Below are 13,718 nucleotides of genomic sequence, written 5' to 3' on the forward strand. Positions count from 1 at the left end.
GACAGCAACTTGTCTGTTCCCCTTCCCCCAATTCCCCAGCACTGTTCCCATCCCCCCAATTCCCCAATAAAAATCTTAAAAAAATAATAATAATAATAATTTTACTACCCAGATATGAGAACGTATGGTTTATACCATATACTGTACTTTTCACTTTTTATAATAGCATAATCCCGTTACTGTAAATTCTTTATAAAACAACTCTATAACTGCTACATAATTTATCACTAAAGTCCTTTTGCAGTGTAATTGAACTAGATAATTTGCAAAATTCTTTTTCAGCTTCAAAACTATATGAGTCTCCCAATTTCTTTCTAAAAATTTCCATATATAATATATAATATTATATAATATTAATCTGAACAAATTTAGTTAAAATGCGAATGAATATATTTGAATTTTGGTGACCAGTGCAGTTATGACCTATACCTGAAAATGTACACATTTTTCATCCCAAAGATTAAATAAATTTAATATATATGACATACATATATAATATACATATATTATATATGTACATATACATACAAAGGGTGCCAAGAAAATATATACACATTTTAAGAAAGGAAAACTATAATATTAAAATTGTAATAATATATACCAATGAATACAAGTCACCTTTGACTTCTGCAATTACAAGAGGTGCTCAGAGTGGTTACCATCAGCGTCCAGACACTTCTGATTGTGGCGTACTACTGCTTGAGCAATGTTGACCAAAGCGTCCACTTGTAACATTTTTTTTGCACCCCTGTATGGTATATCCATTGAAAAACAACCAAGTCTTCTTTGTGAATTAGGATGTTTGAAAAGGGGCAGAATAAGAATTGCCAACTTACTCTTTGATGAAAGAAGCAGAAATTTTGGATTTACATTCTAGTAAATAAAAAGCATGTTCTGTTTCTAGAAAAAGTAGGTATCTCCAAAGGAGGAGATATTTTGTGTTTTTCCAAGAGGGTAATAGAGGTGATAAATAGGAGTCCCCACCAGGAACACAGGATTTTTTTTCTCTCAGTAGTAGGCAAGATTACCAATTTAATCTGAATAGTGCCCTATCCCGAGAAATGTTTCTCATGTCTCATTTTTTACCCTCAGATAAATGGTAACCAGGAAAAAAAGTAAATAAATGTCCTCATAATCAAGAAATGTAATTTTATCCAATTATTTAATTTTTTCCCCATTCCTCTAAAACACTCCACTCAGGCTGCCAATCAATAGTAAGACATAATCATTCAAGTTAAAACGTTTTTCTTCCCTCTTTTTAGTGAAATGATTCAAGATGAACACGATAAATTGGTCAATACCCTCAAAAATTGGATATTAATCTTGGAACAAATTCAGTTCTGAGATTTATTAAAAAAAAAAAAATATATATATATATATATATATATATATATATATATATATATATATATATATTTGGATTTTGGCCACCAGTGCAGTTATGATCTATACCTGAAAATGTTACTGTACACATTTTTCATCACAAAGATTAAATACATTTATTTTAACAGATTTTAAGTGGGAATTGTATGACTGGACAGAAACATCTGAGTACTCTATAGAAATGAAGCAATTTGCATGTACACTCTACTTGTGCAGTAGCAAAGTCTATGATTATGTAAGAAAGATGCTTCACCTGCCTCATTCTTCCATCCTGAGAACGTAAGTGAATTACTTTTTAGATGCTAAATAAAACATGTTTTGCTCTTCTTTTGCATTTTAGACATTAAGGCTATTAGTAGTTATACCCAATTACTCAATTTTCTCTTTAAAAACTTCTAGGTGGTATTTGCATATTATCAAAATTGATATTTTCTTTTCCTTTTTTTCCCTTGACATTCAATATTATTTTATATTAATTTCAGGTGTACAGCATAGTGTTTAGACATTTATATAATGTAAGAAGTGATCCCCCTGACTAGTCTAGTACCCACCTGGTACTTAATAATTATTACCATATTGATTATATTCTGTATGCTTTACTTTACATCCCCATGACTATTTTTTAAATACCAATTTGTGTTTCTTAATCCCGTCCCCTTTTTCACCCACCCAAAAACCCCCTCCCATCTGGCAACCATCAAAATGTTCTCTGTATCTATGAGTTTGTTTCCGTTTCGTTTATTTGCTTATTTTGTTCTTTAGATTCCACTTATAAGTTAAATCATATGACATTTGTCTTTTGCTGTCTGAGTTAACTACACTTAGCACAATACCCTCTAGATCCATTCATGTTGCCCAAGATGGCAAGATTTCATTCTTTTTTCATTGGCTAATATTCCATTGTATATGTGTACCACCTCTTCTTTATCTGTTTATCCATTCGGGGACACCAGGTTGCCCTCATGTCTTGGCCATTGTAAACAGTGCTGCAACGAACATACGGATGTGCTCATTCCCTTGAAGCAGTGTTTTGGGTTTCTTCAGATAAATACACAGAAGTGGGATTACTCAGTCCTTCTTTAATTCTTTTTATAGTCTTTGTTTTAAAGTCTGTTTTGTCTGGTATAAGTATTGCTACCCCAGCTTTTTTTTTTTTCCATTTTCATGAACTATCTTTTTTATCCCTTTACTTTCAGTTTGTGTATATCTTTTGATCTGAAGTGAGTCTCTTGTATGCAGCATATGTATGGGTCTTGTTTTCTTATCCATTCAGCCACCCTGTGTCTTTTTATAGGAGCATTTATTCCATTTACATTGAAAGTTACTGTTGATAGATATGTAGTTATTGCCATTTTATTATTCATGTTTTTTATCTTTTTGTTTTTTTCTTTTCATCTTAAAAAAGTCCCTCTAACATTCCTTGTAATACTGGTTTGGTGGTAATGATCTCCTTTAGCTTTTTCTTGTTTGGAAAGCTCTTTATCTGTCCTTCAATTCACAATGATACGCATAGCTTTGCTGGATAGAGTCATCTTGGTTGTAGGTCGGTGCTTTTCATCACTTTGAATATTTCATGCCAGTGCCTTCTGGCCTGCATAGCTTTTGTTGAGAAATCAGCTGATAGTCTTATGGGAGCTTCTTTGTAGGTAACGCTTTTGTCTTGCTGCTTTTAAGATTCTTTGTCTTAAACCTTTGACATTTTAATTATGATGTGTCTTGGTGTGGGCTTCTTGGGTTTATCTTGTTTGATACTCTCTGCACTTCCTGGGCTTGAATATCCATTTCCTTTGCCAAGTTAGGGAGTTTTCTGTCATTATTTTTTCAAATAGTTTTTTTTAGCTGAGCCATCCTGCCACCTGTTGGCAGCTCAGCGGCTGCTCAGCTCGGGCCGGGACTCGAACCGCTGTTGCTCAGAGCTCAAACTCTTGAGCGAGCTCTTAACCAACTGAGCTACTCAGTCGGCCCTTCAAATAGGTTTTTAATTCCTTGCTTTCTCTCTTCTCCTTCTGGTACCCCTATGATGCGCATGTTGGTATGCTTGATGTTGTCCCAGAGGTCCCTTAAACTATCCTCATATTTTTGGATTCTTTTTTCATTTTTCTGTTCTGTTTGGGTGTTTTCTGCTACCTTTTCTTCTAAATCATTGATTCAATCCTCTGCTTCATCTAATCTGTTGGTTCCCTCTAAAGTATTCATTTCAGTTATTGCCTTCTTTCCTATTACATAAGCCTCCTATTACCCGCAGACCAAAAGCCACCTCCTTCCTGTGGCTTACTGAACTTCCTGCAGTACAGGCTCTGCAGCTTCTCTCCTTCCTCCGTCCCTGCCCTCTTGCATTCCATGTTCCAGTTGTAAGGCATTTCTTGCTGCTTCTTGCTTTAGGGACTTACTCTTCCATCTGCTTAAACATACCCATTCTCCCTGTTAGTGCTGGTGATTAGTCTTCTCCCTTCAGGCTCAGATTAGATACCACATCCTTTCAGAAGCCTGACCTGCCATTTGTCCACCAGTTCTGGATTAGGCCTAGCTCATCGTGCACACACAAAATGGAACTTGAATCTTCCTGCTCACTGTCTTCCTCGCTAGACTGTGAGCTGCCCAAGTGTATCTGATTCTTTGTAATACACACATACCCTGACCCCTGAGTGGTGCCTGGTACACAGTGGTCCCTTGATCAATATTTGTGGAATTGAAATAATGCCTGGATGGTCATTTAGGATTTGGAACAGATAGAAGGAAGAAATGCAGTGGACCTCAAGTTGCTGTCTCAAAAGCAGCCCTCCATTTAATTCACTGCAGTCGGGGCAGAGACCAGCCAGGAATGGCAGGAGCCATCTCTCCCGGAAGGTGCATCTTGGTTTCCTATTGCTTTAACTTTAAAACAGACTCATAGTGTTTCTGAGCTGGAAATCATGTAGCCCAACCCCCTCGTTTTAAAGAAGGGAGAGATTGAAGCCTGGTGAAAGGAAGGACCTTAATTATGACATTATTTTTCCATTTGAGGGAAAACATTTTTTTAATTGAGATGTAACTGACATATAATTTTAATTTCAGGTGTACATTTATTCAGTATTTATATATACAGTAATACCTTGGTTTGCGAGCATAATTTGTTCTGGAAACTACTCATATTGCAAGACATCGCTCGTTTACCACATTAAAATGTATTAGAAATGTTTGCTTGTCTTGCAGAACACTCGCAAACCACGTTACTTGCAATCTAAGGTTTTACTGTATATTGTAAAATGCTCACAATAAATATAGTTAACATTCATCACACATAATTTTTTGTTTTTTTTTCTTGTGATGAGAACTTTTAAGGTACTCTCTTAGCAACTTTCAAATATACGATATGGTATTATTATTATTTTTATTTTTTTTTTTTAGCTGAGCCATCCTGCCACCTGTTGGCAGCTCAGCAGCTGCTCAGCTCGGGCTGGGACTTGAACCGCACGATATGGTATTATTAACTATAGCCACCATGCTGTACATCTCTTTTTAAAAAAATGAATGTGAGTTTTCCTACATACACACTATTAAAATACTACTACTAATAAAAAATTTAGAAATGAGAGAAAAGGAAAGAAAATTCATTAATTGTTCCTGTCTATGTAAACAATTATTATTAACATTTAGGAAATTTTCTTCCAGGCTTTTTTTCTATGCTTATATTTACTAGTTTTTTAAATAGTTTTGATCTTTACTAGTTGTATAATATCAGGTAGACATACCTATTAACTTGGGGATTCTCCAACTATTGGACATTTACATTGTTTCCACTTTCTGTTGTAATTGCTATTTCTTACATTGAGATGAACATTTGTGTATAGGCTTATTTACTCTCTTCCATAATATGATTTTACCATTTAGGCTAGGTATTATACTTATTTATAAATATCTACTTTCTGCTGAGCAAGAGACCTTTTTGTAGACACTATGTTGATAACTCCTCCTCCTACACCTTTTTAATCAAATCCTCTGTACTGGTTTTACATTATGGTTTATGCGAGACATTCCATGTGATTTATCTTTTTTTTTTCTTCATGATTTTCTTCATTTCCTGTAATTTTGCATCAACTCCTGGATTAAGTCTCTTCTGGCAACTCCAGTTCACACTTATCTTTTTTCTCTTCATGTCATTTTGCATTTTGTAACCTTTGCTGTGACATTATCTATTTAGATTTATAATTTTAGTCCTCAAAAAGTTGGTTATTTCTTTGAGTACTTTGTCTGAAACTAAGGTACCTTATTTAATGTGATAGTGATACATATTTGTTATAAAACATTCAAACAATATGTGACTATATAATAGTGAAAAATACTTATACTACTTCCATTCTCCTAATCCTACAAGATAACCACTTTTAGCAGTTTGGTATATATTCCCCCAAACTTTTAAAAAATCTCTTTTTTTATGAATACAATTTTGTTTTAATGGCCATTTCTTATTCCAATATATTAGAAGTACCTAGATTTTATCCTTAAAAATATGATGTGTCAAACATGTTTGTATTTGATTACATTTCCATTCATTTTCCCATTTAAAAAAATACATCTATTTTGAACACATCTCTGCTTAAGAATTAGTTCTTTATAATCATTATATTTAATATTCATTTATTCAGTGAATATTTATTGATCAGGAGTGGCCAGTGAGGCAGGAGTAAAACCAGGAGATTGTGATGGCCTGGAAGGCAAATGTAGAAAATATTTCAAGGAGATAGTAGTCCACTATATCAAATGCTGCTAGGAGATCAAGTAGAATGAATACAGAGAATTGACCACTGGGTTTTGCAAGATGAAGGTCGCTGATGACCTTGACAAAAGCAGTTGCAGAGGAGTGGTGGAGAGGTGAGCGTGGCTGAAGTGGGATCAGCAAAAACAGTGATTATGGATTCTTTCAAGGAGTTCTTCTGTGAAGGGAGCAGAACAATGCACCTGCAGGTAGAAGGGAACACAGATGGAGGGGCAGGTGTTTGCTGAGATGGCAGATGTCATTCCACCATGTTTACGCACATGGGAATAGCCTAGTAGACAGAAGAAATTGGTGATATACAAGAGAAGGGATCATTGCAGGAGGATAACAGCCAACACCATTGTGGAGGGAGGTCTGGCCTTAATTAGCAGGGACAATTCATGCACTGAAACAGGAAAAAGGCAGATACGGCTTCAATAGGTTAACAGGTTTGGTGGTAGGAAAATGAGTTTTTTATCAGATTGCTTCTGTTTTCTCAGTGACATAAAGTTAATAGATGAGAGCTGGGGAAGGGGCACTAGAAGTTTGGGAAGAAAGAAGAAAATGTGAATAGTTGTTGTTTTTTCCCTCTATGATGATGGAGAAACACTTAAATGGCAAACAATTAGATGACAGACAACATATAAAAAAACCCTTGGTTTAATTAGGTGGGTGACCTTACTCACTAATCTCTAATTGTTATATCTTTCTCTAATTCTTAGCTACTATCATCTCTCTAATCTGTAGTGATGTTGAATATTTTTTCCGTTTTCCCTTGAATTCTTTATGTCCATACTCTTCCCAGAGCTGTGCTTCTTACAATTACAGTGCTTTGGGTCTTTAACATAGTTCGTTTTCACAAATGTTTGAAATGATATCATTAACATCCTCAGCATTCTTTATTATAATAGTGATGTTTTGTATGATCTTAGATTTTTTGTTTCTAATTTTCAATTTTTTTATTCTGCAATTTATTAAATTAGCTTCCTCTATAGATGAGGTATACTTTTCTATCTTTTATTTTTTGAAAAGTAAACAAGACAGCAGGAGGAGCTAATAGTCTAATCTTTTTCTAATTTTAAAGAAAAACACTAAGCTCAGCCTTATGGCCCTTTAGCACTGTATTTTTTGCAGGCAGTTTTAAGCTACCCAGATGACTCCCTGTAATCATTCCATAACTAAGCTATTGTTCAATTTAGAAATCATGTTGATGAGAATGCAAATTATGTTTGGTATAAACTTTCTGAAGGACAATTTAGGAATTGTGAATTAATTCTAAGTTGACCCACCCAATCAATTATGTGCACCTGAGGCCCAAAATTTATTTTTAATTTCTTATGTAAGTGAAGTCCATTTATTCCAATACATGCATAAATAAATTTACATCTGCATCCTACTCCTAGGAATTGCATAAATGCCATAAATATGTATATGTGTATATGTGTACACAAACACACTGTGGTGCTATTTATATTGTCTAAAAAATGGAAACAACCTAAATGTCCTTCAATACAAGTTGGTTAAACTATTTATGGCTTAACTATTCTGTGGTATACTGTGTACACATTTAAAATCTTGTAGGTCAGCAGTTAAGGACATGTAAAATTTTGTATAACATTACCATTAGTAAAAAAAAAAAATAGATTCAGTATAATTTTTACAAGTTATATTTAGGTATGTATACATAAAGAGATCTAGAAGAATGTTCCTGAAATATTAACAATAATTTTACTTTCATTTTTGTGCCTTTCTGTATTGTTTCTTTTTGTAAAAATTGACACATTTTTTTTTTTTTAAAGATTTTTTATTGGGGAATTGGGGGGATGGGAACAGCGCTGGGGAATTGGGGGAAGGGAACAGACAAGTTGCTGTCGTTTTGGTCTTCAGTCTAGTTGTGGAGGACGTTGCTTCACTGGCCCAAGTTGGCACCATCATTGCGCTCTTCCCAGGCGAGGCAGATCAGTCGCCGGCTTCTGGATGGCCCCTCACTGCCACTGCTGGGCGCTCAAGCTGGCTGCTGGCTACACACGGTAGCCCATGGCAACCCACTGCCACAGGGGCTGCAGCCTACGCCGTCGCCGGCGACTCAGGGCAGCCCAGCTCCAGGTTGAGCTGTTGTTCAGCATCTTAGCTGTAGAGGGCAGTGTCACTGGCCCTCATATGTGGGATCTGAACCGGGGCCCTCTGGCGTCCCAAGCCAGTTCTTAGCCATCGCGCCACTTGGCCGGCCCGACGCATTTTTTTTTAATCAGAATTTTGTTTTGTTTTTTTCCATTTTGATGTGAGGGAAAAGATTTTAGAGAGTAATCAGCCGCTTCCCTGCAGATCTAACTCACAAATATGATTTGGGTATTTCTATTCTCAATTATAAAAACTTTTAAAAGTAAATCAACAAGTACACAGATCTTTCTGCCTGATATTCAAAACATCATCCTAGTAGCTGTGGACATTAAGATATCATTTACAGGGGGCAACCCAGTTGGGACCCCCTCTCATTTTGATAGCTGTTATTTTCTGGTCTAATAAACTGTCCTCTGTTGCAAGTTTAAAAAAAAAAAAAAAGATACCATTTACACTTTCATTTAAAAATCAAGCTCACCAGAACATAAGCTTTTTTTAAACCTATTTAAAAGAAAAGTTTTACATAGAGGCATTAAGTGGCTTCATCACATACTCATTGCATATTGCAACACAGTTAGCATCTTTGGTGTTCATTTGAGAGTGCCGAATCCTTGGTGTTCATTTGAGACTCCTAATGCAAAAGAATAAATTCTAAACAATTAAAATGTGGTGACACACTTGAAAAGGTTTTCATCATACTAGTGGCTGTAGCACCCTGTTGGAGAGCCACTGTACTGTTTTCTCATTGTCTTAATATTTTGCCCTATTTTAAAATATATAATAAACAACTAATAACTTTTGTCTCCTAAGTAGATTGTAAGCTACTTACAATTGAAGTATATCTTTTGCATCTTATAACTGTGTTTTTCAAACCCATTAGTACATCTTAAAATCAATTTAGTGGGCCATAATTAGCATTAAATTTTATATGTGTACACATGTGTGCACGCACATGGCATGTAGTAAGGGTAAATTCAGTTTATGAAACTTCTGACGGGTTACAGCAAAATATTTGGAAAGCCCTGTCCTAAAATACTTAGGGAAGTATTATACTTGAAAATCTCAACTAAATAGAAATCAGCTGTCCAGGAAGCCTAGACTATAGCCCAAAAATCAGAAATTTAACCCCAAAAGTCATTTGAATTACAAAAGTAAATTTCAGTTAAGATTAGCACCTCAGTCTCTATCTCGGAATCCTTTTAGTCTTATTTTAGACAACTGTTAAACTTGGCCATTTCCTTTCCTGATTTTCAGTAAACCAGAAAGAAATTCACTGAGTGAGGAGGATGCTGAAGATACACACCAGTAGTAACAAGAAAGAATAATCAGCATTCTGGGAAGGTCAGGGATACTATACTCAGACAGTGTGTAGGTACTTTGTGTAGGAGCAAACAGATGCAGACATCCTTTGAGGCTGTGAGGGGCAGTGAGAAAAGCTCTGGTCAGGGCATCAGCACAGCTGGGTTTCACGTTTGTGCAGAACTAGCAGCACAGCACAGGCCAAGCAGCCTACCCTCTCCCTCTGTACCAGCTTCCTAATTGTAAAGTGAAGTATGTGTACTAGATGTTCTCTGCGTTTCCTTCCCATTCAACAATTTTCTCATTTCAGTGAATCTATAGGTAAGACTGGTTTCTGATCTAAATTATAAACACATCAATTAGACAAATTGGGTAATTGATTTGTGTACTTTTTAAAGAAGTAAATGAGAAATGAAAAATTATTTTGTGTTATGTTTGCATCTTAAAATACTATTCTGTGTTTCTAAGTTTCTCTATTATCTTACTATTTTAAGGTAACTCAATATTTACTTGAAAATGCCTGTAGAATTTGGCTACTTATACTTGGTTTTATTTCCACAGGGATTTGAGGCTACTTTAGTGCCATTTAAGGCTTTTTCCCTTTTTAAAATTTCTTCATTTGAGTTTTATGTTTTTCATTTTTTTTACATTTTCTAGATGGTTATCCAAATGCAAACCCAGTCCAGGTTTCAACAGCAACATTTTTTCTTTTCTTCAACAAAGAGTAGAGAATGGAGACCAGCTATATCAGTATTGTTCACTGATAATAAAATGTATACCTCTCAAGCAACAGCTTCAGTGGGACCCCAGCAGTCACCATTTGCAAGGGTTTATGGACTTCGGTCTTGGCAAACTTGACGCTGATGAAATGCCACTCGCCTCAGAAACTATTTTGTTAATGGCAGTAGGTATTTCTGGTCATTGGAAAATACCTCTTGGTTATTTTTTTGTAAATAGGGTGTCTGGATATTTGCAAGCTCAGCTGCTTCGTCTGACTATTGGCAAACTAAGTGACATAGGGATCAAAGTTGTGGCTATTACGTCTGATGCTACAGCTCAAAGTGTTCAGATGGCAAAAGCACTGGGGATACAAATGGATGGAGACGACATGAAGTGTACATTTCAGCATCCTTCATCTTCTGGTCAACAGATTGCCTACTTCTTTGATTCTTGCCACTTGCTTAGATTAATAAAAAATGCATTTCAGAGTTTTCAAAGCATTCGGTTTATTAATGGCACAGCACAATGGCAGCACCTTGTGGAGTTAGTAGCACTAGAGGAACAGAAGTTATCAAACATGAAAAAAATCCCAAGAAAACTTGCAAATTTGAAAAACCACGTACTGAAAATGAATTGTGCTGCCCAACTCTTCAGTGAAGGCGCGGCCAGCGCGTTAGAATGCTTGCTGTCACTAGGCCTGCCTCCTTTTCAAAACTGTACTGGCACCATCTACTTTATACGCTTAATTAACAATCTCTTTGACATTTTTAATAGTAGGAACTATTATGGAAAGGGACATAAAGGACCTCTAATGCCAGAAACTTTTAGTAAAATTGATCATGTGTTAATTGAAGCCAAGACTATTTTTGTTACATTATCTGACACTAGCAACAATCAAATAATTAAAGGTAAGCGAAAACTAGGATTCCTGGGATTTTTACTCAATGCTGAGAGCTTAAAATGGCTCTACCAAAACTATGTTTTTCCAAAGGCCATGCCTTTTCCATATCTTTTGACTTACAAATTCAGTCAAGACCATCTGGAATTATTTTTAAAGATGCTTAGACAGTTAACAGCCACCACTTCTAACCCCACCTGCATGGCATTCCAGAAAGCTTACCATAATTTGGAGACCACATATAGAGTACACGGTGAAGTTTTTCTAAGTGAACCAAGCATCCTTGACATTTCAGTTGCTCGAAGGACAGACTTGGCCCTTTGGACAGTTCGACGTCAGTATGGTGTCAGCATTATAAAGACTCTTTTTCACAAGGAGGATATTTGCCAAGACTGGTCTAACTGTTTGCTAAGTGAGGCATTACTAGACCCGTCAGATCATAGGCGAAATCTCACCTGTTGTGCTGGCTATATTGCAGATAAGTTATCAGCTCTTTTAACTTGTGAGGACTGCATCAGTGCACTGTATGCATCAGATCTCAAAGCCTCTAAAATTGGATCACTGTTATGTGTTAAAAAGAAGAATGGTTTGCATATCCCTTCAGAAAGTTTATGTCGAGTCATAAATATTTGTGAGCGAGTTGTAAGAACCCATTCAAGAATGACAGTTAATGAACGACTTCCTAAATGGAGGGAATTTTATCTTCAACAGAAAATATTATGTGAGCTTTGTGGGCATACTTATCTTTTTGTCGAGTTAGATGAGCATCTCCTTGATGGAGAAGTGTATGCCATCAATCACTTTGTAAAGTTACTAAAGGATATAATAACCTGTTTCTTCAAGTTCAGAGCTAAAGATGTAGCTCAGTTTCCTTTAAAATACCATTCAGAAAGAATTAAAATGAAAACTTTGTCAAGGAAACACTGGCCATCTTTACAGGACTACAGACATTCAGGTTTGCTAACACCAATAAATTCAGGCATCTGCTAAGTAATGACGGATATCCATTCAAATGAGGGACCTAAAATATTAAAACTTATTTTAAGAATAATTGGTCAACATTTATTTTAAAGTCAACTTAACCATATTTTATAAATTGACCGTTCTGCACAGTGGACAGGTCAGCAGTTCTGACTCATTAGAATTTGTCATTTGCATACCCTACAGTCTGCTGGAACTTTAGTATGGCTTGCAGCATTTCAGTTAACCAAGCAGACTAGCTCAGAGTTGCTGTCTTTGAATTTACTAAGACTGAATAATGTGACTAGACATACTTTTAACTTGTTCAATCTACTTTAAAAATAAGAGAACAAAAACAAGGAGTCACCAAAAAATTGACTCATATTACAAACAGACTATATTCCCTAAAAGAGCTCTTTGGTTTATAGCTCTTAAGAATGTGGACAGCATGCCTATAAAACCTTGAATATAATTTTTACTTGCACATGGAAGTTAAGATGTGGCTTAAGAATTAAAGCTAAATTAACATATCAAATACCACAAAAATCCCTTTGCTCACAGTACCCTAAAATAGAAATACTATGCTTTATCAAGCAGAAGGTAAACACATGAGCCATGAAATGGTTCCTTGTGCTGCATCCAAGCTGGGTTGGAATGTAGTCCGGGAAGTACACAGGTGTACACAGGTGATGTAATTTTCACAATCCATTGTCTCTAGACTTTGAAATACTACTTTTGAACAATAGAATGCACACTTACTTGACTGCTATTTGAAGAGCCCAGCGCTCATCTATGAATGAGAAGAAGCCTTTCTTTCAACTTCTGCTTCTTCTGAGATCTACTTGTGTTTGCAGACAGGCTAAAATAAGGAAACATATTTCATATGTTGGATGAATAATCGAATTTCACAGCATGTGAGTAAAAATTGGAAAAAAGATGATCAATTGAGACAATAGGTTATGAAAAAAACCTGGTCTTAATTATAATAATGAGTTTTTCAGAAATTTAGAAGCTTAAATAATCTAAAGGTGGAAACATAATAAGGGCAATTTTCTCCATTCTCACACCCGGATTTGGATAAATAGAAAAACATATCGATACTTTCACAAATGGGAGTATTTTAATGGCTAAAAGAAACAAGCACATTCTTCATCCATGTATGTAAATAATCTTTTTGTCACTGAGTGAATGTTCACAAAGTATAGTTAATATGAAAACTGAAAATTGCTAAAGATGAATGACTACATAAAAGATTTTTCTGGACTTTAAATTCACCTTTAGTCTATTTTGATACATTTCTATTCTACCTCAAACAAAGGCTGAAGTTCTGAAATGTAACCAGAGTTGTACTGTATTTTACACAAGAGCTATTGCTGAGAAGTCTGAATATTGTGGTTTTTGTTTTGTTTGAAGAATGACTAGATGCACCAGGATAAATCTTATTTAAAGGAAGCATGTTTATAAATCACCACTTTTAACTTATTGCTTATATAAATCCAAGTTTTGTACCTGATCTCTACTTAAAACTGGGTTCATATCTGTAGTGTCTTATTTTCTTTGTTGTTACATTTGACACATATACTAATATATTCTGTATTTTAA

The 13,718-nt window shown here is 35.4% G+C and overlaps 1 protein-coding gene across 1 annotated transcript in view; it reads left to right on the top strand.

Annotated features, from left to right (window-relative positions):
- Positions 1–13,718, top strand: part of THAP9 (THAP domain containing 9) — a 32,862-nt gene extending 19,144 nt beyond the window's left edge. The window contains 3 exon segments of the mRNA XM_019652172.1: positions 1,512–1,662; positions 10,196–12,108; positions 12,111–13,718. Of these exon segments, the coding sequence (XP_019507717.1) occupies positions 1,512–1,662; positions 10,196–12,108; positions 12,111–12,172 (2,126 nt within the window). The 3' untranslated portion in view covers positions 12,173–13,718.

The sequence above is a fragment of the Hipposideros armiger genome, unplaced genomic scaffold, assembly GCF_001890085.2.
Source record: "Hipposideros armiger isolate ML-2016 unplaced genomic scaffold, ASM189008v1 scaffold_175, whole genome shotgun sequence".
In the NCBI taxonomy this organism is placed as follows: Eukaryota; Metazoa; Chordata; class Mammalia; order Chiroptera; family Hipposideridae; genus Hipposideros; species Hipposideros armiger.